At 42.2% G+C, this 23525-nt stretch overlaps 1 protein-coding gene and 1 long non-coding RNA gene across 2 annotated transcripts in view; one reads left to right on the plus strand and one right to left on the minus strand.

The window, feature by feature from the left end:
* LOC309618878 overlaps window positions 1-23525 on the plus strand; it is a 272744-nt gene that overhangs the window by 209897 nt on the left and 39322 nt on the right. The window lies entirely within an intron of this gene.
* On the minus strand, window positions 1340-22013 carry LOC309618880 (myosin-1-like). The gene is given in 39 exon segments (XM_082373345.1): window positions 1340-1619; window positions 2415-2510; window positions 2614-2715; window positions 2800-2970; window positions 3061-3186; window positions 3521-3724; window positions 3812-4120; window positions 4522-4637; window positions 4730-4895; window positions 5179-5358; window positions 6109-6309; window positions 6472-6590; window positions 8396-8522; window positions 9129-9518; window positions 9605-9695; window positions 9948-10093; window positions 10176-10352; window positions 10445-10687; window positions 12831-13080; window positions 13176-13312; window positions 13401-13524; window positions 13823-13940; window positions 14021-14108; window positions 15180-15250; window positions 15345-15651; window positions 16773-16943; window positions 17062-17211; window positions 17306-17424; window positions 17628-17766; window positions 17920-18023; window positions 18097-18195; window positions 18851-18914; window positions 19053-19145; window positions 19232-19346; window positions 20138-20165; window positions 21281-21295; window positions 21298-21436; window positions 21550-21693; window positions 21795-22013. Coding segments are annotated over 39 exon segments (5796 nt in total). The 5' UTR covers window positions 21999-22013; the 3' UTR covers window positions 1340-1466.

Below are 23525 nucleotides of genomic sequence, written 5' to 3' on the forward strand. Positions count from 1 at the left end.
TGTTGGCTGTGGGTTTGTCATATATGGCCTTTATTATGTTGAGGAAAGTTCCCTCTATGCCTACTTTCTGCAGGGCTTTTATCATAAATGGGTGTTGAATTTTGTCGAAAGCTTTCTCTGCATCTATTGAGATGATCAGCGATCTTATTTTTAAAACATCTACACAATGAAGCCAAATTGTAAGCTTTAAACAATTATCACTGCTCCCCATCCCCCACTTCGGCAATAGCTATGATAAAATTTCAGTCACATTCTTTTTGATACTAAGAAATTATTTTTCTGGTTCCTGCTTAAAATATGTATGGTACTGAGAAAATTCAGGTTCCTTGGTAAGCAGAATTGTATGTAGAAATTAGGTCAACAGGAAGATTTATCTAAAAAGTTCTGTCCTTTTTCTTGGAGAGGTATGTGGTTCAGAGGAAAAAAATTCCCCCCCAGACGGAAATAAAAATCTATAACCACAAAGTAAGTGGGAATTCTGTCAAACTGTCTAACTTCCCCAGTGCTCTCCTGGGCCTTTCTTTATACCAGTGTTGGAACCCTGCTTTCATTCTGCGTTCTTGTTCATTTCTGTCACTGTCATCTCTAGTGTATCTCATTTAAAAAGCCTCCATAGTATTTCCAGGCTCTGGTCTTTCCTATCCTCCTTCATCCTCCACACTACTGTCAGAATTGCGTCAACTCTCCTCCTTGTGAAATTTGACCAGTTAGATACGTGTCCTAATTCCTTAGACCTGCGTGTGAGGCTGAACCCCTCATAGTCAGGTCTCAGCTTCTATCTCTGGCCTTCTCGGATGCCCTTTGCTCATGGAGCCTCTGCTTCAACTACTCTAAAATCTCATGCTTGTTTTCTCTTCTTAGAATGACCATGTCCTTTTCTCTTTCACATGATAACTATTTACTCATCTTTTAGGAGCTAATTCCATCTCCCTTGAGAAACCTTTCTGGATTCCCCAGGTTCACATCTCACTCTATGTTATTACTACACTTTGTTTTCATGCTTCTCTCAGAGTACGCATATTGTACCAGCATCTGTTTGAATTGCTATCACTTGCTGGCTTGAGCTCTTCAAAAGCAGGGATGGTTGTTATATCCTTGGTGCCAATTTCTGTACAGACACATTCTTGATACTCAATAAAACTGGTTGAATGGAATTGATGATCCATTAACCACCATTGCATCCTCTTAGAGCACTTCATTTCATTTGCCTTCTATTAAAGTTGGTTCCCTGACCACATTCGTTTTTTGTCATTGTCTCTGACTGCACACAGTAGGAACATAACAAATGTTGAATAAATGAATTAGTTCTAATAGCACTATTGAGCTTGTAATTAAGAGACACATGTATTTTTAGATTGCAAAATTCTCTGCAGATTTATTTCCTTGACATTACAATGACATATGACAGTGACAAAGAACTTCACATTTTGTGCCTTTCTTTGGTCACCTTTCAGCATTTGGATGAATTACTCTTCACCTATGACCTCTGTGTGAACCTCCCAGCTCTTCACCCGCCGCTTGTTGACCTGCGACTCGGCAATGTCAGCCCGTTCCTCGGCCTCTTCCAGCTCGTGCTGGATCTTGTGGAATTTGGCAAGGTTGACATTGGCTTGTTCCTCCTGAGAAAAGAAATGCATTTGAGAGAACAAGAAAATTTGACATTTTCTGATTCTTACTGCCTTTGTTACTAAGAGCAGCTATAGGATTTGCTTCATGAGTGAGAAAGCAAAAGGTTCTGTTCTTTGGTGATGTACCTATTTGGGGCAGGGCATCCCACATATTCACCTCTGTGTTGGTGGGCTTACAACCCCCTGTTCATTCTCTCTCACTTGACTCTCTTCCTGACAAACCTAAGATGCTACAGTGACAACAGGGATATCAAAGTAGCAGGAATTTGAATCAACCTTGTTTCTGTGAAACAAACTTTAAAAAGTAGGCACTGTGGTAGTATTGGGTGTGGAGAACCTTAAGGAAGGTTTTAGAATTAACAGGATGAGAAAGATAACTGCAGCCAAATGGAAAAGAAATGTTCTGAGGTGGATTCATCATGAACTTAAATAAGGCTTAGATTCAGAGTGCTCGTTGGCACAGCCCCTGTGGGTGCTGGCAATTGCTGGGAGTAGAGTGCTCTAGTTAGGGAGGGAGGTGGGTTGTAACCAAGAAGCATTTCTACACTACCTTGTCTGGAAAACTGCTAGAGGTCTCAGAAGAAATGAACCTGAATCTCTAAGGCTCCAATAATTAGTGGTAAGATTTTTTTCATTCTAAATAAATACTCATTTTCAAACCTAATTTTGTATTCCCAATTTTGTGTTCTTTGCCTTAACGAAAGCCTCTTAAATTCTATGAGCTTTAGTCTCCACAAATCCTGGCCCTGCTCCTGAACCTTTCTCTCTCACTGGGGAGGTACTTACAGCCTCTTCAGCTTGTCTCTTATAAGCTTTAACTTTGGTTTGTAATTTGTTCACCAAGTCCTGTAGCCTGAGGACATTCTTGCGGTCCTCCTCAGTCTGGAATGAAAGAGGTAGCAAATAGTGTCATTGTTTGAAAACAACTCATTTTTATTTTCTTGAAAGCAGTAGGCTTTAATTATATGGAAAGGCTGGTCACCTAGTAAGTAAGTTCCTTCACTCTTCTCTCATGTTTCCGAAGACCCTTGACAACCTCAACATTGCGCTTCTGTTCATTTTCAACCTCATTTTCAAGCTCCCTCACCTGGAAGAGGACAAAGGTGTTTAGCCACTTGGCTGTAACTAGCAGCATGAACAGGCTGGGAAGTGAACAGGCTGCGAGACCCACCCTGGCCTCCAGCTTCTGGATGTGCTTCTTGCCGCCCTTCAGGGCCAGCTGCTCAGCCTCGTCCAGGCGGTGCTGCAGGTCCTTCACCGTCTGCTCCAGGTTCTTCTTCATCCGCTCCAGGTGGGCGCTGGTGTCCTGCTCCTTCTTCAGCTCCTCGGCCATCATGGCCGCCTAATTAACAGTAACACAAAACCAGTAGAGAGAGCTGAGACAGCCCATCAAGATTCTAGCGTGACCACCCCCGTGTGGCCCTCTGCTCACGTCAGTGATGGCCTTCTCGGCCTTCTCTTCTGCGTTGTGAGCTTCCTGGATAATGTCCTCCATCTCTCCCTGGATTTGGGAGATGTCTGTCTCCAGCTTCTTTTTCGTGTTGATCAGGCTGGTGTTCTGTTTAAAATATCAAATTTAGAAATACTAAGTACATGAGAGCAAAATTACAATGTCCAATGTTCTAATGAACCCACAAACTAATTAATTAAGGTAACTAATTAGTATCCTTTCTTGTTCCATAAATTATCTGAGTTGACAATATACTTTTACAAGACAGTCAACTCTGAATGTCACAGTTCATATAAACAAAAATATTGTTAATCCAAAGATATTACATATTTTAAACTGTAACCTCCGTAAAACGTTATGCATAAATTTTAGATAGTACTAAGATTTGAGCAAGAATATCATTTTCAGTCCACTTTATTTTTTACTTTTATGTTATACTCACCTGGGTGTGCAGGAGCTGGACGCGCTCGCTGGCATCCAGGAGCTCCTGCTCTGCCATCTTCCTGCTCCTCTCCGTCTGCTCCAGGGTGGCCCGCAGCTCCTCGATCTCGGCCTGCAGCAGGTTGCCTCTGCGCTCCACCATGGCCAGCTGCTCCTTCAGGTCCTCTTGGCCCCGGAGAGCATCATCCAGGTGGAGCTGGGTATCCTGTGAAATGAACGATCATTGAGACACCTTGTTCTCAGGACTGCAGTCACCCCAACTGCCCTGGGACCATCTCCTGAGCCCATTTACCTTGAGGATGGCTTGGGTGTTCCTGTAGTTCTTCAGGGCCTCAGCAGCCGTGCGGTTGGTGTGGTTCAGCTGGATTTCCATTTCGTTGAGGTCTCCCTCCATCTTCTTCTTGAGCCTGATGGCATCATTCCTGCTCCGGATCTCAGCATCCAGCGTGCTCTGCATGGTCTCCACGACTCTAATGTGGTTCCTCTTCAGCTGGTCAATTTCCTCATCCTTTTCAGCGATTTTCCTGTCAACTTCAGACTTGACTTGGTTCAACTCCAGCTGGATGCGCAGGATCTTTCCCTCCTCGTGTTCAAGAGATGCCTTAATGACAGCAAGGGGTGACATTAGCAGGGAACGGAAGTGCGTAGTATTCTAGAGATAGGAAATAGTTCCTACCTTTGTGCTGCTATAACGCATCTTTATTCCATTGTTACAGAAATTTCTGTGATGTGTTGTTGTTGGTTTTGTATAATTCTGTCTCCCCAGCTAGCTAATGCCCATGGGGGCAGGGCCCTTAACTTACTCATCTTTGTTTTCTCGGTGTCTAGCACACAGTTCCTGATGTCCGGTTATGTTAGTTGTATGCATGGTCAGTGTTCCATCCTCATATTTATTACCCAGAGTAAAAATTATTTTTCTTTTCTCTTGATTCACCTATTCTTGCATGTATTAGATCTTAATTCCTCTCAAAATGGTTTTAGAGTCTACAATAAAATGTCTACCTCTGCCTCTTCTAAAGCAGCCTGAATTTCAGACTTTTCTTGTTCCACTTGTTTCTTTATTTTCTCCAGTTCATTTATACGTTTCCCTCCTTCTGCAGTCTGCTCAGTGAGGTCAGCTGTTCGTGAAAAATAAAAATTTAAAAATGCATTCAGTGAGGGAAAACAGTCTTTCAAATCTTTTGTTGAAGAAAAGGTAAAATGTACTCACGTTGCAAATTCTTGTTTTCCCGCTTCAAGGTTTCAAGTTGGTCTAAGGATTCCTCATAAGCATTCTTAACCGTGAACAGCTCTGTGCTGAAGGCGCGGGACTCCTTCTGGGAAGCTTCAAGTTCAGCATGAATTTCTTCATACTTCTGTTTCCATTCTGATAGGAGCTAAGGGGCAAGGAATGGTCAAGAAATTGGGTGGAGAAAGTTTGATGGGATGAAAACCATTTCTTCTGACAACTTTCAAACAGAGTTGAGATGATCGGGGACTGAAAACTAATTATGAATGAGAAGAGTAGAAACCACAGGAGTCCCCCCCTCCTCCCCACCTACTCATGGAGCAGGAGCTGCTGAGAAGAGCCCTCGGATGGTTTGAATAGGCACATGGAAGGTGGGAGGCTATCCTTAATCACATGTTGAATGCTGAGACAGAAACTGGTGCAGAAATTACCTTATCGAAGTTCCTTTGCTTTTTGTCCAGGGCTGCACAGGCGGCATTTGTCCTCTCCACATCAATCATGAGGTCCTCGACCTCATTCTGGAGCCACTGCTTGGTCTTCTCAAGGGAAGCGCATTTGGCATTCACAGCTTCTACGTGTTCCTCGGCATCTTTCAGACACTGGGCCAGCTTCTTCCTAAAAAGTGAAATAAGGACAATAGAAGTGAATGGTCACTCAGAAACTCTTCTAAGGCATCCACCAAAACATTATAATTCCTATCTGGCTCTACATTATTCACAGAATAAATGACTAGATCTCTCCTTAAACTTTCTCTTGAATGAGCAGGTCCCTTCCTTAAACTTTCTGTTGAATAAGAGTCTCCCTCTTAAGTTCATTCTTGAACTTTTGATTGCATTGAATATTTAGATCTTTAATAACAATATGTGTTATTTCTTATTACAGAGCTTAATGTCTACTTTTTAGTCTTTAACACTGTATTCTTTTTTCCTCTACAAATAACCGTGTTTTTACATCTCAAAAGGGGGAGCTGTGCTTTAAAGTCTGATTATTTTTCTCTTACATATCTGTCACCCTGGACCGATTTTTCCATTAATGGCTAAGAGGGCGGAGCAGCACGGGAGAGTATAATTGACTCTTATTCTACCTACACCTGTATGGATAGGATGATGTCAGAAGTTCCCCTTTTAAAAAATAATCATTCAGCTTCCTCTTGCCTTATGTCCTTTTTCCTTCTACCCTCTAACTTAATTTCTTTCCCTAGACAACTTAGAGTATTTGTTTTTCTTGCTTAGGTTTATGTCATGCATGATTTTTCCTAGGTTTTTATTTGGGGAGCAATGGACATTTGCCCATGTGGTATTTAATATCAGGTGCACTTTGATTGTTAACAGAGCTATTTTCATTTTAGGTAATTCTAGAACATATTTGGCCTCCTCCAGCTCCTCTGTGCGCTGGATGGCATCCATCTCATATTTGATCCTCCACTGGGCCACCTCAGTGTTGGCCTTGGACATTGACCTCTGCAGCTCAGCCGTGGCTTCCTGCTCCTCCTCATACTGTTCCCGCAGCAGGTCACAGTCGTGGCGGGAGGACTGCAGGGTGTGGGCCAGGGCGTTCTTGGCCTGAGAACATAGAGATTGGTGACTTAATTTTATATCTTTAAAGTGATGTTTAGTCCCTAAGCTCCTGTAGGCCGCCAGAAGAAAATCTGTAGAAGTAAGCAGAAAACAATCTCAAAAGCAAGGAAAATGACAGAAACAACAACAGCTGTGAGTAGGGCTAACCTTTATCTCCTCTTCAAGCTGCCTTTTCAGTTCTTCTGTCTGTTGTGTGAATGCTTGTTTGCCCCTCGAGAGCTGAGAAACTAATGAGTCCTTTTCATCTAGCTGGCGTAAGTATTCACCTATAAAGATCAAGAGCCAAAAAACTCAACCTTACTTTGGAAATTAAAACTCTAAATTACAAATGGGAGCAGGGAAAGGGAGCTGGGTCTGAAACATGATGGAGAGTGTGGATTTTAGCAAACCACCAATTTCCACTTCAACCCTGGTGAGGACGTCTATGTGAAAATGAGAAGTAGGGAAGACATTGAGGCAGATTACATGCTTCTGAACAACACAAAAGATTTGGGGAGATATTTCAAACTATTTGATCACAGTAGAAATTGGTGAAGAAATATGTGAAAAAAAATGTAAATCAAACTAACAAAAAATATTCCAGTGTTTTTTGTGTAAGGCAACAGTGTTGTACTAGTTTACCTTTCACTGAAACTTGATTGAAACCGAATTTATTCTTTGGAAAATAGGAGACTTTGAGCAGTTCCCTCTGAAATGATGTTCGAAGGAAAATCCTGGAAGAATTTTTATATTAAGAAACAATCAAGTGTCTTTCCACCCCAAGGACGAGTTGGTTTGTGGATAACTAATCAGTCCTTAAACTAAGTGGCATTTAAATTTGTCTCCCATTCTTTAAGCACCATAATTCAGAAAATACACTATATAGTTGACCCTCGAACAATCGGGGTTAGGGGTTACGACCCTCTGCGCGGTTGCAAATCCGCTTATAACTTTACAGTCAGCCCTCTTTTTTCACATCCATGGATTTAGCCAACTGTGGATCACCTAGTACTGTAGTGCGTTTTTATAGAAAAAAAAATCACGTGTAAGTGGACCCACACTGTTCAAACATGTGTTGTTCAAGGGTCAACTGTATTATGTTAAAAAGAGAGAAAACATTTCCAGCACCATTTTTGAACTGGTTACCTGGAAGCCTTATCTCTTTAACATTTAATAAGAATCACAGCTTTCAATTTTTTTTTTTTCATACCACTAAATTACTAGGAGTAAACATGTAATGAGGAAAAGAAACTACAGGGAGCATTCTGATTATTTGCAAATACAGTTTTTGTTTTTCATAAAGTGTACTTATCAACTGTATACCAATAATAAAAGCCTTACTTGAGCTTTGTTCTAGAAAGAACAATATTTGAATGAATATGAAAGAGTAAAGTGGTTCTCCAACAATTTGATCTACCTATTACGTTAATGGTCCAAATGACCCACAAAACAATTTCCATCTTGTTACCTCTCACCTGGGGAGGAGAACTTTGGTAGAAAGTTGGACAAGTTGATAGGGGGAGGAGTAAATGCAGAGACCCTCCAGTTTGGATAATCGAAATTCTATGTACCTCACTTGAATGCTCCTGGCTGGATTGTGGTCCTGAATATTTCCGTACTTAACTGTGGTGCTACTGGCAATCGGCAAGACTTCAGGGAAAAGACTGGAGTAAGCATTCTTGGACAGGTCATTTCATCACTACCATAATCCGACATCTTTAAAATGGGGATAACATTACACAGATTAATGAGGGTAAAAAGGTAATTAACTTGTGGAAGCACTTTGAAAAGCAAAAGTAAATACTGTCAGGATACACTTTTTTATTAGATAACTTTCAGATGAGAGTGAAATCTGCTTTAAAGTGTTAAAAAACAAAACAGCCTGGGTCTCTATTTAAAAGAAAACAAACCCAAAACCAAAAAGACAGAAAGGAAGAAAGTAGTCCATGCTGGTGGTCAATAAGGTGTTCATATGAGCGGCACCTCCCAGGGAGGTCATATGTGAGCTCAGGTAACTCAATGTAGAGTTTTTCAGCACCTGGATAGCCAAGATAAATGTATCATTCAAGGTCAACACTGGTGGATGGCCCACCTGATTCCGTCTGCAGGCGTGCTCTCTGAGCCGTCAGGTCATTGATCAGCCGCTGCTGCTCTTCCTCCTTTGCCTTAAGTTCACTCACTTGGTCTTCTAGAGCGCGGCACATCTTTTCAAGGTTTCCCTGCGTTCAAAAAGTGGTAAACGGCATCTTAAGCAAGTATTTGGACCATAGAAATTTGCAATAATCTAAGCATTCCATAGGAGCTGCAATACTCATTTATTTTGAGAATACACTACCTTTACAAAAAAAAACAACAACAACTGAGGCCTTAGTTTGTGATGGAAAGAGTAACAAGACACATAGTCTAAACCTACTGCCATGAAATTGCTTTGTGAAACTAAGCCTTTACTCAGTTGGCTTATCTGTGATATGAGAATAGTGACACTTGATGACTCAGCTCGTGAAACTTCTTTGAGAAGCAGATTATGTATTTGTGCTTAAGGGAAAAACAAAAAGCCTAATCAAGGTGAGGCATTTTAAAAATTTCGAAATACATCATTGAATTGTATTTTTTATTGGAAAGAACTTGAGTTTTCAGGATGCATATCCTTCGGGGACAGCTATTCTCCTGTAAAGAGGGAGCACGTGGCCCCATCACATGGGAGTTGCCCTTCCTGCGACCAGCCTCCTGCCATAGTCTCCTCCTGCCAGGTACTAGTGATTCTTGAAAGGCTCACTCACACCTGTCCTCCAGAAATCTCTTTAAGACTTAAATCATGATTGTACCTTGGCTTTGGAGACAGTCTGCATGTTGCTAGCAAGGTCATCAGTCTCCATCTTCAGCTCACTCTTCTCCTTCTCCAGCTTCTGCTTGACCCTCTGCAGGTTGTCAATCTGCTCCCCCAGCTCGGCCACACTGTCCGCGTGCTTCTTCCTCAGCATGGCCGCCGTGGCCTCGTGCTGCAGGGTGGCCTCCTCCAGGTCCCTGAGCATTTTCTGGAGCTCGGCCTCCCGCTTCTTGTTCAACTCAATCTGGACCGAAGTGGCCCCGCCGGCCTCTTCCAGCCACTCGCTGATCTCCTCCAGCTTCCGGGAGAGGTCCGAGCGCTGCTTCTCTGCTTTGGCGCGGGAGGCCCGCTCTGCCTCCATCTCCTCCTCCAGTTCCTCGATGCGGACCTGGCAGTGGGGAAAAGCTCAACGTTAGCTCCTTTGTGTTAGTATTTTGTCATGTTGAATGAGACTGATGGAAATCATGGACTTACCTGTAACTCCTTGATCTTCTTCTGCAATTGAATGCCAAGTGCTTGTTCATCTTCAATCTTGCTTTGCAGACGGCTCATTTCAAACTCTTTCCTGTTAGGAGAGCAACACATTAGCTCATACTCTGTCCTCTTGCCAGTCTTCTTCTCTATGTGTAACTGAACGTTTTTGTACTGCTGGTGTTGAGGAAGTGCTAAGTGCATGTTTTACAAGTCAGTACTGTACCATTTTCATTAAATACAAAAGTTAAAGATGTCATTATTTGTTTTTTTTCTGTGTGCTGTGAAGTAATATTTTTGAGATCCAGACAACGAGCAGGTTACAATTGAATTCTCTCATACTCACTTTTTGAGTTTTTCATCAAGTTGCTGCTTATCATTTTCTATATCCATTGTGGATTCTTGGGCCAATTTTAGGTCACCCTCCAGCTTCCCCTTGGCTCTCTGTAAGTCCATGCGCAGTTTCTTTTCTTGTTCCAGAGATCCTTCAAGCTAAATATAAATAATGTTGAGTCATAAGGATTGCTTAGCTTCCCTTTGAAGAAAATAATTTCCTTGATAATCCTAGACTTGCGTCATCCACTTGCTGCTCTAGCTTGGCTTTAGCTTTGTTCAGGGTGTTCACTTTGTCCTCTTCTGCCTGCAGGTCATCCAGGGTCTGCTGGTGGGCCTCCTGGAGGGCCTTCTTTTCCCTGGTCAGCTTAGCTATGACTTCGTCCAGGCCTGCCATCTCTTCTGTGAGGCTTTTCACCTAGAAAGGTTAAGGAAGAGATTATCTCTGCTCTAAAGCAGCTTAGTTAGATGGCAGAGTCTCTATATGCTGTATACAAATATATTTCATACCTTGTTCTCTGTGGCATGTTTCTCCTTCTCAACCTTGACCAGTGTCACCTGAAGGTCATCTATGTCTTTCTTCAGTTCTGAACATTCGTCCTCCAGTTTCCTCTTCCTGGCCGTCAGCTCAGCGTGGATCTGTTCCTCATTCTCAGCTCTCTCAGTCACTTTCTTGATCTTTGCCTCGAGCTGGATTTCGGTTTTGATCAGCTGGTTACATCTATCTTCTGCATCAGCCAATCTATCTGCTTCCTGAGAAGGGACAGTAGACACTTTTAGATCTTGTTCTGTGGACATTTTCAGATTTTATTAAGATTTTGAAACCAAACAAATAAATTGTGCTTTAAAGCTTTAGGTTAATTTTTATTAGCTTTCCATCATTTAGGAAATATTTATTGGGCACTCCACTTATGGCACTGGAGATTTTTAAAAAAGGAATTGGTCATAATTCCTGATGAATTTATAATAAAATTATACTTATTAATGATGGGGTTCAGGATACACTATCCCAAAGTATGGTACCTTGGCATAATGAATATCTTAAGCTAGAGGAGTTTGAGAAAAGAGCAGAAATAGGAAGCCCACCCTGACCCATTCCCCTCACCCTTCTTCCCTGAAACAGGTCATAAAACTTCCATGTGGAAGGTCCCCTCCCTGTACTGGGAGGAAAGAAGACATTCTTATCACAAGAGGTGGGGAATTTAGGACTGAGAAGGCTGTGTAAACGAACCTTGTTAAACTAACCCTTATCTTCCTAGTTATTTCTTCATCACTTACTATCCCAGTCTAGACCCCTTTGTCTTGTCAATTCTTCACACATTTATCATTTCTTTGTCTAAAGGGTATAAAAGCTCCATGCTCTGGTCACTTCTTTAGGTCTTTATTCTCTTGTGAAAGCTCCCTTGTACACATAAAAATTAAATAAAATTTGTTTGTTTTTCTCCTGTCAATCTAGCTTTGTCAGTTTAATTTTCAGACCCAGCCAAGGAACCAAGAGGGTCAAGGAAATTTTTTTACTCCCCTGCATGATAACCTGTGTTTAATGTGTTGGTATATAATTTCAGTTAGTTTTCTTTATTTAATATTATTTTCCAGAAAAGTTTAGTATATGGAAAGCAAAGAAAATGATTGAGTATTTAGCAGAAAAGTGAATTAAAGGGGAGACACATGCTACAGTGACAGAGTGGGTGGAATTAATGGGAGCATGCGGAAGAACTAAGGGGAACGGAACATTTTAGAAGGTGGTGCAAGAGAAGTAGCAAACGTGTTTCTCAGGAGAAGAAATAGGAGTTGGAATATAAATCCTCTGAGGGCAGGGACTATGTCTCTTGCTCAAAGTTGTATCCCTAATGCTTGGAACTTCATGAAATATTTATTAAATGGGTAGTTGACAGAGTAATGTTGAAAAGAAGTCATATTATACTGAGAGGAGTATACTTAGATCAGTTATACTGATTATACTTGGATCATATTATACTGAGAGAAATTAACTTCCATACAATTATCTCTTGATTCTTGAAGATGTGATGAACCCCTCCTCAATTTGGGAAACCTTTGTCTCCATAAACCATAAGGGAAGTCACAGTGCCAGCCTAGGTATTTATAATTCATTTTTCTTTAATTTTTCTAGTTATGTGTCTAAAACCTGTGCGCCCACTGGAACCAGTGCAGATTCCCTTCTAAATTCAGAGAACTGGAGAGTAGCTTTTAATGTTTCTGTTGTTGATTTCAGTGGTGGCAGCTGAAATTTTCTTGTCATTTGGGTCACAGAAATGGGTTAGACAGTGGTGTTGATCAAATATTTCTTCTCAAGCCTCTGGATATTTCTTGGGACATCAAAACAAGAACATCAGTACTATTTCTCATGCTTTGCCTAATTGACACTATTTATAGAAAGCATTGCCATTGTCTTTGCAATGATCTTATTCTTTGAGGTCCTAGAGACTTTCTCAAGATATAGTTGAGAGGGAAATTGCCAGGGGACCATAGATTTTAAAATTCAGAATATGGGTTTCGAGTTGATACGTTCTCATCATAAAGTCTCCTCGCTCTTCACTGTCAACATTGTTCTTTCTTCGCTGCTCTTACTTGCATTTTTCAGCAGGGAGAATCTTAGGGAACAAAGATCACTTTATTTACTGCCCATATTTTGCTAGGAGAAACAACAGGGGGAAAGGAAAAATGCTTTTATTTTTCCCTTGTCAACAGAAAGGAATCCTACCACAGAGCTTTTTAGTAATATTGTATATGAAATTTTATGGAACATTCTGAGGAGTTGTGAATTAAGAAAGATTGATAATCAGTCCGTTAATAAGGTGGAATTTAGTCTCTCCCCTAGCAACTGCTGAATCGAAATTCTAGCATCAGATTGCAAGCAATGGCTTCTGATACTCACAGATTGAACCTGGAGCTGCAGGTCATTTTTCTCTTGCATCAGAATTTCAATTTTCTCTTCAAGTTCTTTCAATTTTGCGCTTGACTGATCCAGCTTTTCTGTGGTCTCCTCATCACCTTTCGGGGTGGGCGTCTCCTCTGTCTTTGCACTCTTGAGGAGGACCTTGATTTTGAAATACAGCTTCATCCAGGGCCAGTCTTTCACATTCATGAAAACACGAATATTGTACTGGATACAGAAGATGGACTCTCTGTGATAGGAACAGAAATGTTCAAAGGCAGGTATAACAGGAAACAGAATGAAAAGGCCTAGGCTGATGGGGTTTAGTAACGTTTCCTATTTTACCTCTGCTCCTCCATCTTCTGGTACTCCACTCTTGCCAAGAACCCTCTGCACCTGACCTGGGTTTGAATAACCAGCTGGGCCACCTTGTTCTCTCGCATCTCCTCTAGTACCCCCAGAAAGCCAGCTTTGAAAAAGACCTGTGCATGGGCAGAGTTGCAGATCAGAAACTTTACATAGACTCCCAAGGGACAGGCATAGTGTCTGGTGGGCCTTAGAGACTATTACCTTGGTTAGACCACATTTGTACTTGGTGTGGTCAATGTCGAGGGACCCAAGGAGCTTCTCAGAAGCATCCTTGCCGTCAGTGAATTGTCCTTCAGGGATTGCACTTGCATTTAATATCTTGTATCTGTTTGAGCCAAACAAATAAATGATACAGCTGTTGTCAGCAACAAGAAATCTTCCTGCCTCAGTATAGAAACAACTTAACTGTTGGGTAGTCTAACACAGATAAACAAGCAATCATATCTATCTCTTTATCTAGTCTTTGTATATTCAAAGGGTGTCAAACTTTTGGTATATCGATACGGAGTCTTTTAAATTCGTTGCTCTTCAATTTTAATAGAAGTTATAAAGGACAGGATCATTTCATTGAAAAATGAAATAACAAGAACCTTGTAAAATAATTCCCGGTGCGAAAGTCTGACCTGTATATGAAGTCTGCATGCAGGCTTCTGCTTGGGAGCCCCTTACTGCGGACGCGGCTGCCCGCCAGCGCACCGCTACACGTCAGCTGGTGCAGGACAAGCTCATCATCCATGAACCCTAAACAGAGACACATGGTCCATATAATAGTCTAATGAGCAGTCACACTAGAGCTTGTCTGGATATCAGAAGTGTCTTACCAGGGGTTTTGGTTACACTGGGGACGATGCACCGTACGAAGTGGGGGTGAGTGCTCCTCAGGCCAGTCATCAGCTTACCCACATTCTCCTGTGGAACCATATGAATATTTGGTTAAAAATGCACTGTTCTTGTACAGTCATATTTATAGACATAATTATCATGATCCATGATACTGTTCTAATTTCAATGATTAGTATCCAGATTGAATTTGCAGAGGGTTATCGCTGGAAATATCTCTATTTTCCCTATCTTTGTGCCTTATAAACTCACTGTTGAAGTGGTTATTCATTCCTGTTGAATTTCCTAGCGTATGTTATAAAGTTATGGCATTTTAACATATGGAAATACTCTACTCATCATCTTTTGCCTAGATAATGTGGTCCGATTTACAAAAAACTCAAAATCTCCTTCCAGCTCTCCCATTTCTTTCTTTACCCAACTTTCAATTGTATCTGCTTCTCTAGCACATGCTTATTCCTTATAATTACATAGCTGTGTCTTCCTGCTGGTTTCATAGCAAGGGGCCTTTTAATGCCTTGTTCTGGGAATTGGCAGAAAACGGACAGTCATATTGCCAATGTGAGAGGTTTTCCACCCTATGGAAATCCTGATTTTTCAGAATAACTAGAACTTCAGTTATTCCAGATAGGATTGTCAAAAGATAAGTAAATTTTCCTTAAGAAGCTATTTCTTAATCACACTTAATTTCTTATTTTCTTCTTTAGATCAGCCTCCAAATCCTACCACTATTTTTCTATCCTCACCTTTCAGAATCTACTCATTTCAGTTTTATGCCAATATACACCTAAACACCTACCCCATTTGGACGCTCCCAAAGAAAATCTCATGTTTTGCTTAGTCTTCTCCCAGAAGAAGCTTTTAAGTGTCAGATGACCTTATTTCCTGGCCCCAATATTGAATTTTACCATCTCATACTGACTCTGACCTGCTGGCACCTGTGTCTCCTATATACTGAGCTATCTCTTCCAAGCTACCCCACACCTTCCTGCGAGAGTCAATGCTACCACTACCTGCTGACCTGTCTCCTGGAGCCACATTTAGCTCTAGAATCCTTGCAAGATTATTTACCCTTCCCCACATAGTAAAGTAAAATTTAACTTCCTGAACCTAGTTAGAGAGAGAAAGTGAAGATTGTACCCTGAAGACAGCTGACACGGTCTGGAAAGAAGAACCCTTCTTCTTGCCGCCTTTCTTTGCACCGCCACCCTCTAAGGGGAAGAGAAATCACAAGCACTCATAGTACAGGCTTTCTCTGCCTCAGTTTTATACATTAAGTAAAAGATTAATTCTGTTGATAATTACCTGCTTCAGATGTTTGCTCAGAGAAAAAGAAAGCCAGAATCTTCACTGTGGAATTCTGGTACAGCCCGACCACCGACTCGTTCAGGGGGTCCCTGTTCTTGTGCAGCCAGCCAGTGATGTTGCAGTTCGCGGTGCCGGCGTAGTGCACCAGGGAGGAGTGGGCCTCAGCCCTGCCTTTAACCGCCTTGGGCTTCAGGAAGCAGGGAGACTTTCCAAGATGCTGTTCATACAGCTTGTTCTTGAAGGAGGTGTCTGTGGCCTTGGGGAACATGCACTCCTCTTCCAGGATGGAGAAGATGCCCATAGGCTGAGAGAATGAAAAGAAACATGACACTTGAATTTTGTCTGCCTGTAGAAATAATGGTGGAACACAATGATCCTATTTGAGTAAATTCGTCATTTCATTCTTTACAGTTAGTGAGAACTCATTTCTTTGGTCAGAAGTTGTTAAATCACAAATATTTATCAGGTACCTATCAAGATCCGGGTGTGGTGTTGGGCTCTGGGATATGATGGAGAGTAAGATAAAAAAGGAAGGAGCTAGGGGCTTCCCTGGTGGCACAGTGGTTGAGAATCCGCCTGCCAATGCGGGGGACACGGGTTCGAGCCCTGGTCTGGGAGGATCCCACATGCCACGGAGCAACTAGGCCCGTGAGCCACAATTGCTGAGCCTGCGCGTCTGGAGCCTGTGCTCCGCAACAAGAGAGGCCGCGATAGTGAGAGGCCCGCGCACCGCGATGAAGAGTGGTCCCCGCTTGCCGCAACTAGAGAAAGCCCTCGCACAGAAACGAAGACCCAACACAGCCATAAAAATAAATAATAAATAAATAAATAAATTTAAAAAAAAAAAAAAAAAAGGAAGGAGCTCTGGTGGAGTTTGTGTCTTTGCCCCAAAGGCCTTAGAGCAATATTTCTCCAGGTGTGACTTGCAAACGGGTTGTGTCAGAAGCACTTGGTAAAAATGCAGATATTCCAAGGCTCCACCCCACACTTTCCCAAAAGTATTGCTAGGAGTGAGATTAGGGAAATGTGCAGTTTTACTAAAAGTACTTCTGGCAAGTCTTTGACACTACTGAGAGCCTCTTCTTTAAAGCACTAGAAATTCCAATTTCAAATGCCAGCAGTGATGACTCCAAGGCTGACAAAGAGATAAGAAGTAAAACATGCTCTCGTCAGAGCTCTTTTATAAGGAAAGATGGCTTAAGCATCGGGCTTGCATTGCACACTGTGGGGAAATGTAGAGTTCTGGACTCTCTAGAAAAGGTTCAGTCTCCTTTTACCAGAATACCTACCTTGGAGTTGGCAAAGGAATTTTCCTGATTTTAGTTACAAGTAGAAATTTCTTACCAGAGTATACAGTGAGTGTTATGATTTTCTTTTAAATACGGGTCAGCAGTGTGATCTGTGATCTGAGAAAGGGAAGCGAACCTTCTCGAGGATGTCAGCGCAGGCATCCATGTCCTTCCCAACGTCGATGAACGTCCACTCGATGCCCTCCTTCTTGTACTCCTCCTGCTCCAGCACGAATACGTGGTGGTTGAAAAACTGTTGCAGTTTCTCGTTGGTGAAGTTGATGCACAGCTGCTCCAGGCTGTTGAACTGGGTATTTCGAATCGCAGAGAGTTTGAGTGAGTTTGGAAAATCCAGTGGAGACTCAGCAAAGCAGACACAAAGCGGAAGGGTGCTTTGGGGCTTGTCATTGATGCCAACAACTCACATGAAAGATCTCAAAGCCAGCGATGTCCAAGACCCCGATGAAGAACTGCCTGGGCTGCTTGGTGTCCAGCTGCTGGTTGATGCGAGTGACCATCCACAGGAACATCTTCTCGTAGACGGCTTTGGCCAGGGCGCCCACTGCATTGTACACCTTCTTAGACAGAGTAATGATCGTTGCTGTTATTAAAGACGTGTCCTGAAGGCCTGGGAAGTGTGAGATTCACAGAGGTTGTGCCATTCATTACCTGCTGCACACTCTGGCCTTTGGTGACATACTCATTGCCGACCTTGACCTTGGGGTAGCAGAGGGCTTGGAGCAGGTCAGCAGAGTTCAGACCCTGGAGAGAGGCAGCCTTTTCAGCAACTGCAGAGACACAATTCAGATGTCCAACGTGACCTACTATGACCCCACAGCTCCTCGGGGCAGAGTAAGGACTGAATCATTCCTGTGTGGGGTTAAATTTGTATGTGGCCATCAGATGCTCAAGTGCAAAGGAGACATGGGTTTGGAGTGGGCTTATTTGCCTATATTCTCTCATTTAACCCAGTTGGAGGTTCATTTGGTACCTTCAGTGCCATCTGGCTCTGCTTGCTCCTCACGCTGCTTTTGCTTGAATTTCATGTTCCCATAATGCGTTACTGCCCCCGTGAGCTTGAAGATGGACACTTTTTCCTCAGAAGAGAAGCCCACGATGTCAATGGTGCTCTGCCAGGAGAGATGAGAGGGCAGAATTAGGGCACAAGACACTAACTTATTTAGAAGAACTTATACTGTGTCCTTATTCACACCTACAGCAGGTTATCATCGTCATTTCCATGCACAATGACTTATTTTTAAAAAACTGCATGTGTAACTTACGTCTGTGGCCAACAGCTCTTCTGCGTCATTAATGCTAGTGACTTTGATCTCCCCTTGACTGACGAAGGCATAGTCATGTGGGTTGGTGGTGATCATGAGCATTTCTGGGTACATAGAATTCAGGGTGTATGTTTTACATTAGAATGTGTGCTAATAAAAATTTAAACTCTTTCATACCAACTAGTTCTGGCTTCTTGTTAGACCTGAGCTGATAAAATATATGGTAGCTTCTTTCTGCCTTTAGCTGGAAAGTGACTCTAGACTTCTCCAGAAGATCTGCGATGGAAAGTAGACATTGGATTAGAGGGAAAAATGATAAAGTGCCTGGAATGATTTTGGAACTTGGGGTCATAAGCTAAATCTCACTGGCCCCATGAGATTTCAGCTGAATGGTCCCGTGAGGTATCACATATTACATCTCTACCACTGCGGTTGTTCTTGCCACCTCTAGAAGGAAACTGAAGTTGCCTGGCTCAACACATGTTCACTTCTCATACAGAAGATTCTTGACATTTCAAATATAATTGATTCTTGATAACCTGTTCCTCCTCAGGGTCTCTTCTCACTTTATAACAGAGGGGTTACTAAGGGCACCATTTATCAAGGCTCACACTAGGAAGAAATCACATACACTAAACCCAAGTTATATACCCCCAGTCTTAGTTTTTTCTTAGAAAAATTTGAAATTTCTTCTGAGGCTGGCATCCTTCAGATAAGCCCAGCAACTCCTGGCAATTTCTAGAGCACTGTTGGCTCCTGACTGAAGTGGGTGAAGCGCACTGTGGGCTCTGGTTAAGCCTGGCATTACCCACAGGCATGTTTGGCAGTGACTGGTGTTTCACAGGCTCCAGGCTCAGCAGGAGCTGTACGATGTTCCTCCCAACCGTCATTTGTCATTCTTGGATTCTATTTAGGAGGTCCTGTTACTCACATGTTTCAATATCAGCAGAAGCCAGCCTCCCCGTGCTAAGGAAGTGGATCCTGATGAATTTACCCTTGCAAGTGAAAAAGATGATGTTATATACAAAACTGTTAGCACACGAGTAACAAGAGCTTGAATTAATAACTCAGACAGCCTTCTCTGGCATTTGAGAGGACACCTGAGAAAACCCTTCTGTGAGCCACAGACTTACAAAGCGAGAGGAGTTGTCATTCTTCACGGTCTTGGCGTTGCCACAGGCCTCCAGCGGGGGGTTGGCATTCATGATTTGATCTTCCAGACTCCCCTGCAAAGGCAAGAGCAGTCCTCACATGTGGGGCTCGGGAGTTTCTTACTTGACAGCTTGGATTCTGACGTGGCAATCAGACCCACCTGCCTTTTGCCAGGAGTAGGTTCCTCCTTCCTCTTCTCCCCAGTGACTGCAGTTGTTGCAAAGTACTGGATCACACGCTTCGTGTTCACTGTCTTCCCAGCCCCGGATTCTCCGCTGTCAAGCAGTGATCAAATATGTGTGAGAAATTAAGCTCTGTGACAAAGGAAACTACTTCCTCCATTAGCATTTACTGTCTTATGCGCCTGTCTTTATATGTCTTTGTCAGAGTGCCCTAGATCTTTCTCTTCAGGCCACATTTAGCCCATATTATTTCTGTTGCTTTGCACTGATAAGCATCTGAGGCAGTCGATCATTAATCATGTAGCACTTATTTCTTGAGTGCTTAAAATGTGTCAGGCTCTCTTCTAGGTGCTGAGGCCGGGCTTCAGGGGTCCGAGAAGCAGCTCCTCAAGCACTATGTAGTAAATGAAACAATTAGTAAGAAACTCTCTGAAGCAAAGCAACTCTCTGAAGAACATTAAAGTGTTCTTCAGCTTCCTTAGACTAAAGATATTCCCAAGTTAGGTCTTTGAAGGAATAGACAGTCCTCAAGTAGGCCTTGGAAATGACCCACTGGTAACATCCGCAAAGTGCCCAGACTTCAGAAGGTGTGTGCTCACTCTCCAGTACTGGGCTCTGGCCGTGTGTGGACCTGGTGCTTTATATCTCCCAATCCCTGGAAAGCTCTGGAACTTTTAAGACTGGACTAGCGAACGATGTAATCTGGGACATTGTTATTTTATATTTGGATGCAGTCTGAGCCCTATAATAAGTGATAGCAATATTTAGTTCCAGGCTGATTATGCCATTGCTTTAGTATGGGGCGTGAACTAATTTCTTCTTTTGGATTGTGATTTTCCCAGTGAAAATAAAATAGGAATAAGTCTCAGAATAATAATACATACGTGATTAAGATAGACTGATTCTCTCCATCTAGAAGAAAGACAGTGGACAGTCAGCATATCTACTAGTTACACAAACAAAACTTTCTATAGGGAAACACTGAGGGCATTCAGTGTAAGTGTCGCATTCAGTGGAGTTTTTCCGTATGTTATTGTAAAGTTACACGTGGTGTTGTTATTATGTCTCGTAAGTTGGGGAAGAGAAACATTAAAATGTGTCGTATTTTAGACTCCTTACGCCCCACAGAAAGTGTGTCCTTCTGGTTTAAAAGAAAGAGCAATCCTTTCCAGAGACACGTTCCCTAATTGTCATCTGTAGGTTCCAGCGGCCTGCTCTTTGCTGATGAATGCATATAACTGAAAAATGCACAATATGCTAAGGATTTGGACTGTATTTCATAGTTCCAAATAGTGTTAATCAGGCCAAGATTGAGATTTAGTTTCTAAATGGATCAATTACACACACACAAGCATGCACACACACACGTGCATGCACACACACACACACACACACACACATCTCTGTCTCAAGGTCCCAGACTGCAACCCTAATTCTGATCAGCCTCCCAAAAGCATGCTATTGGGTCAAAGAAAGATCAGGTAAGAGAGGGCGCCTCAATCAGAATAAAGTTCTTTTAAGGGGGAAACTGACAACTTCCTTTTGAATGCAGTGTCCCGGAATACCAGTTTCATTCAGAGAGAGGCTATTATCTCTGAAATGGGTTCTGATGACTTTAAAGACGTAACAATACTTCTTAAAGTATCTAATTCAAAATCAACAGGAAACTTAGGTAGTAAAATGATTGAGCATATATTTTTCATTTCTATTCAGACAATACTATTCAGCTGTTAATTTAACCTTTTTTGTTACTTAAATATCTAAAATCATGTATGTCTAAGCAAGGAGACTGTAAATGAACTTATTAGGGTTGGAGTAGTAGCATAGTCTGGTAAAATCGTGGAGGTAGAATCAGGAGAACTGAGTTTTAATCCCCACTTGACAACGTGTACCTCTCTGTGCTTTAGTCACCTCTTGTGTGCAACGAGGGGGTTGGATTTGAGTATTTCTAAAGGTCTTTTTAACTTTTCCATTTTGTGATTATAGGTGGTGAAATAATTTGTATGAAAAACAGTCAAGCCACTCACCAGTCAGCATGAACTAATGGCATTGTCTGACATGGAGAAGATGTGGGGTGGGGCCTCCTGGCGCTTTTTGCCTCTGTAGGCAACCACCACCTCTGGGTTGTACACTGGCAGCCACTTGTAGGGGTTGACGGTGACACAGAAGAGGCCTGAGTAGGACTGCACCGTAAAGGAAAAAAAGGAAGATAATTATTTCACGGGGACCTTCATAACATACTATTTTTCAAAATATTAACCACCTGCATGAGCAGAGGCTGTGAGAACAAACTCACGTAGATCATCCAGGCTGCATAACGCTCTTTGAGGTTGTACAGCACTGCTGGCTTGTGCAGGTGGGTCATCATGACCATGTCCTCGATCTTGTCAAATTTGGGAGGGTTCATGGGGAAGACTTCGTCTTCTGTTACAGTTACTATCTGTCAAGTCAAGTAAGAGAAGCCAGGTCGACAAAGGAGTGTCAGCTCCCCTAACTGGCAATGGGGCCCAGTCTCTAATCCCCTCCAGATGTTTTACTCACATCCCCAGCTTCGGTCTTGGCTGTCACCTTCCCTCCTTCTGTACTCTGCAGGGTTGCTTTCACATAGGACTCCTTAGGGTCTACCACGTAGTTTGTGTTCTTGGCATCAAAAGGCCTATTCTGGGCCTCCGTGTGCTGCTTTTCAGGCATTCGGAGGTAAGGAGCAGCCTCCCCAGAAATGGCCATCTCAGCGTCCGAACTCATGGCTGTGGGTTATTGATGGCAGCCAAATCAAAGACACTGCCTGGCAGAGGAAGGAAAGACATTATAGAAAACCAGTAACTGGACCATTCGATTCATGTTAAAAAAAAAACCCACGACATTATTCCTTGACAAGTTGAGCGCTAGCATCTTGTTGGGTATGGTCAACTCCATGGCTTGGCTGGAGGTGAAATGTCAGTCTCCGTGTTCTGTGCCAGTGGTGATAGATACTTATTCTTGCATTTGGAAAGAGACCATTGTTTCTGGCTCATCTACTATATGATACTGTAGCTCCTTTCTCTGTTTCATTTGCATATTAATCTTAAGAAGCCTCCTATCATCAGCTTATACAGAACACCATGCTAAGATGACTGCAGGATTTCTCCAGCTCTTTCATTTGTAGTTCTTATCTTCCAGTTGGATTATAAGCACCTTGCAGACAGGGAGTGTTTTCCTTCTACGGCACCCTTCACACCTCTTAGAACACATGCTGGGTGTGGGGAAGGACCAAAGTTGGCTTTATAAATTAAAACATCAATAGAAATACGTTGCTAAAGTTATAGGAACTGTTTAGTACCTGGTGAAAACCTTTTCATTATAGATTTGGGATTTACAAGGACTACCTAATAAAGGAAAGCAGAAATGTGAGGAGCCTTGTTTTGCATTGTTCAGTTAAAAATATCCTGTTTTACATCAACTTCTCTTGTTCCTGTGTCATAATTTTGACAAACTCAGTTTCTTCACCTCTCTTTAGTATTTCTCAAAGACATTATAAAATGTTATTACCTATGTTTTCTTGCTTTATTACTAGTATTCTCATAAAACTTTCAGAAAACTTTTTCTTTTCAAGATCTGTCTCCTGCCACTTTAACATTCGTCAATCCTGTGAATAATGATCATATATAACCTATTTTATAATAAAGATATCTTTTTTTTAAACATCTCTATTGGAGTATAATTGCTTTACAATGGTGTGTTAGTTTCTGCTGTATAACAAAGTCAATCAGCTATACATATACACATATCCCCATATCCCCTCCCGCTTGCATCTCCCTCCCTCCCACCCTCCCTATCCCACCCCTCTAGGTGGTCACAAAGCACCGAGCTGATCTCCCTGTGCTATGCGGCTGCTTCCCACCAGCTATCTATTTTACGTTAGGTTGTGTATATATGTCCATGCCACTCTCTCACTTCGTCCCAGCTTACCCTTCCTCCTCCCCGTGTCCTCAAGTCCATTCTCTACGTCTGCGTCTTTATTCCTGTCCTGCCCCTAGGTTCTTCAGAACCATTGTTTTTTTGTTTTGTTTTTTTTAGATTCCATATATATGTGTTAGCATATGGTATTTGTTTTTCTCTTTCTGACTTACTTCACTCTGTGTGACAGACTCTAGGTCCATCCACCTCACTACAAATAACTCAATTTCATTTCTTTTTATGGCTGAGTAATATTTCATTGTATGTATGTGCCACATCTTCTTTATCCATTCATCTGTCGATGGACACTTAGGTTGCTTCCCTGTCCTGGCTATT

This window comes from Balaenoptera borealis (genome assembly GCF_965194805.1).
Source record: "Balaenoptera borealis genome assembly, chromosome: 20".
Classification (NCBI taxonomy): Eukaryota; Metazoa; Chordata; class Mammalia; order Artiodactyla; family Balaenopteridae; genus Balaenoptera; species Balaenoptera borealis.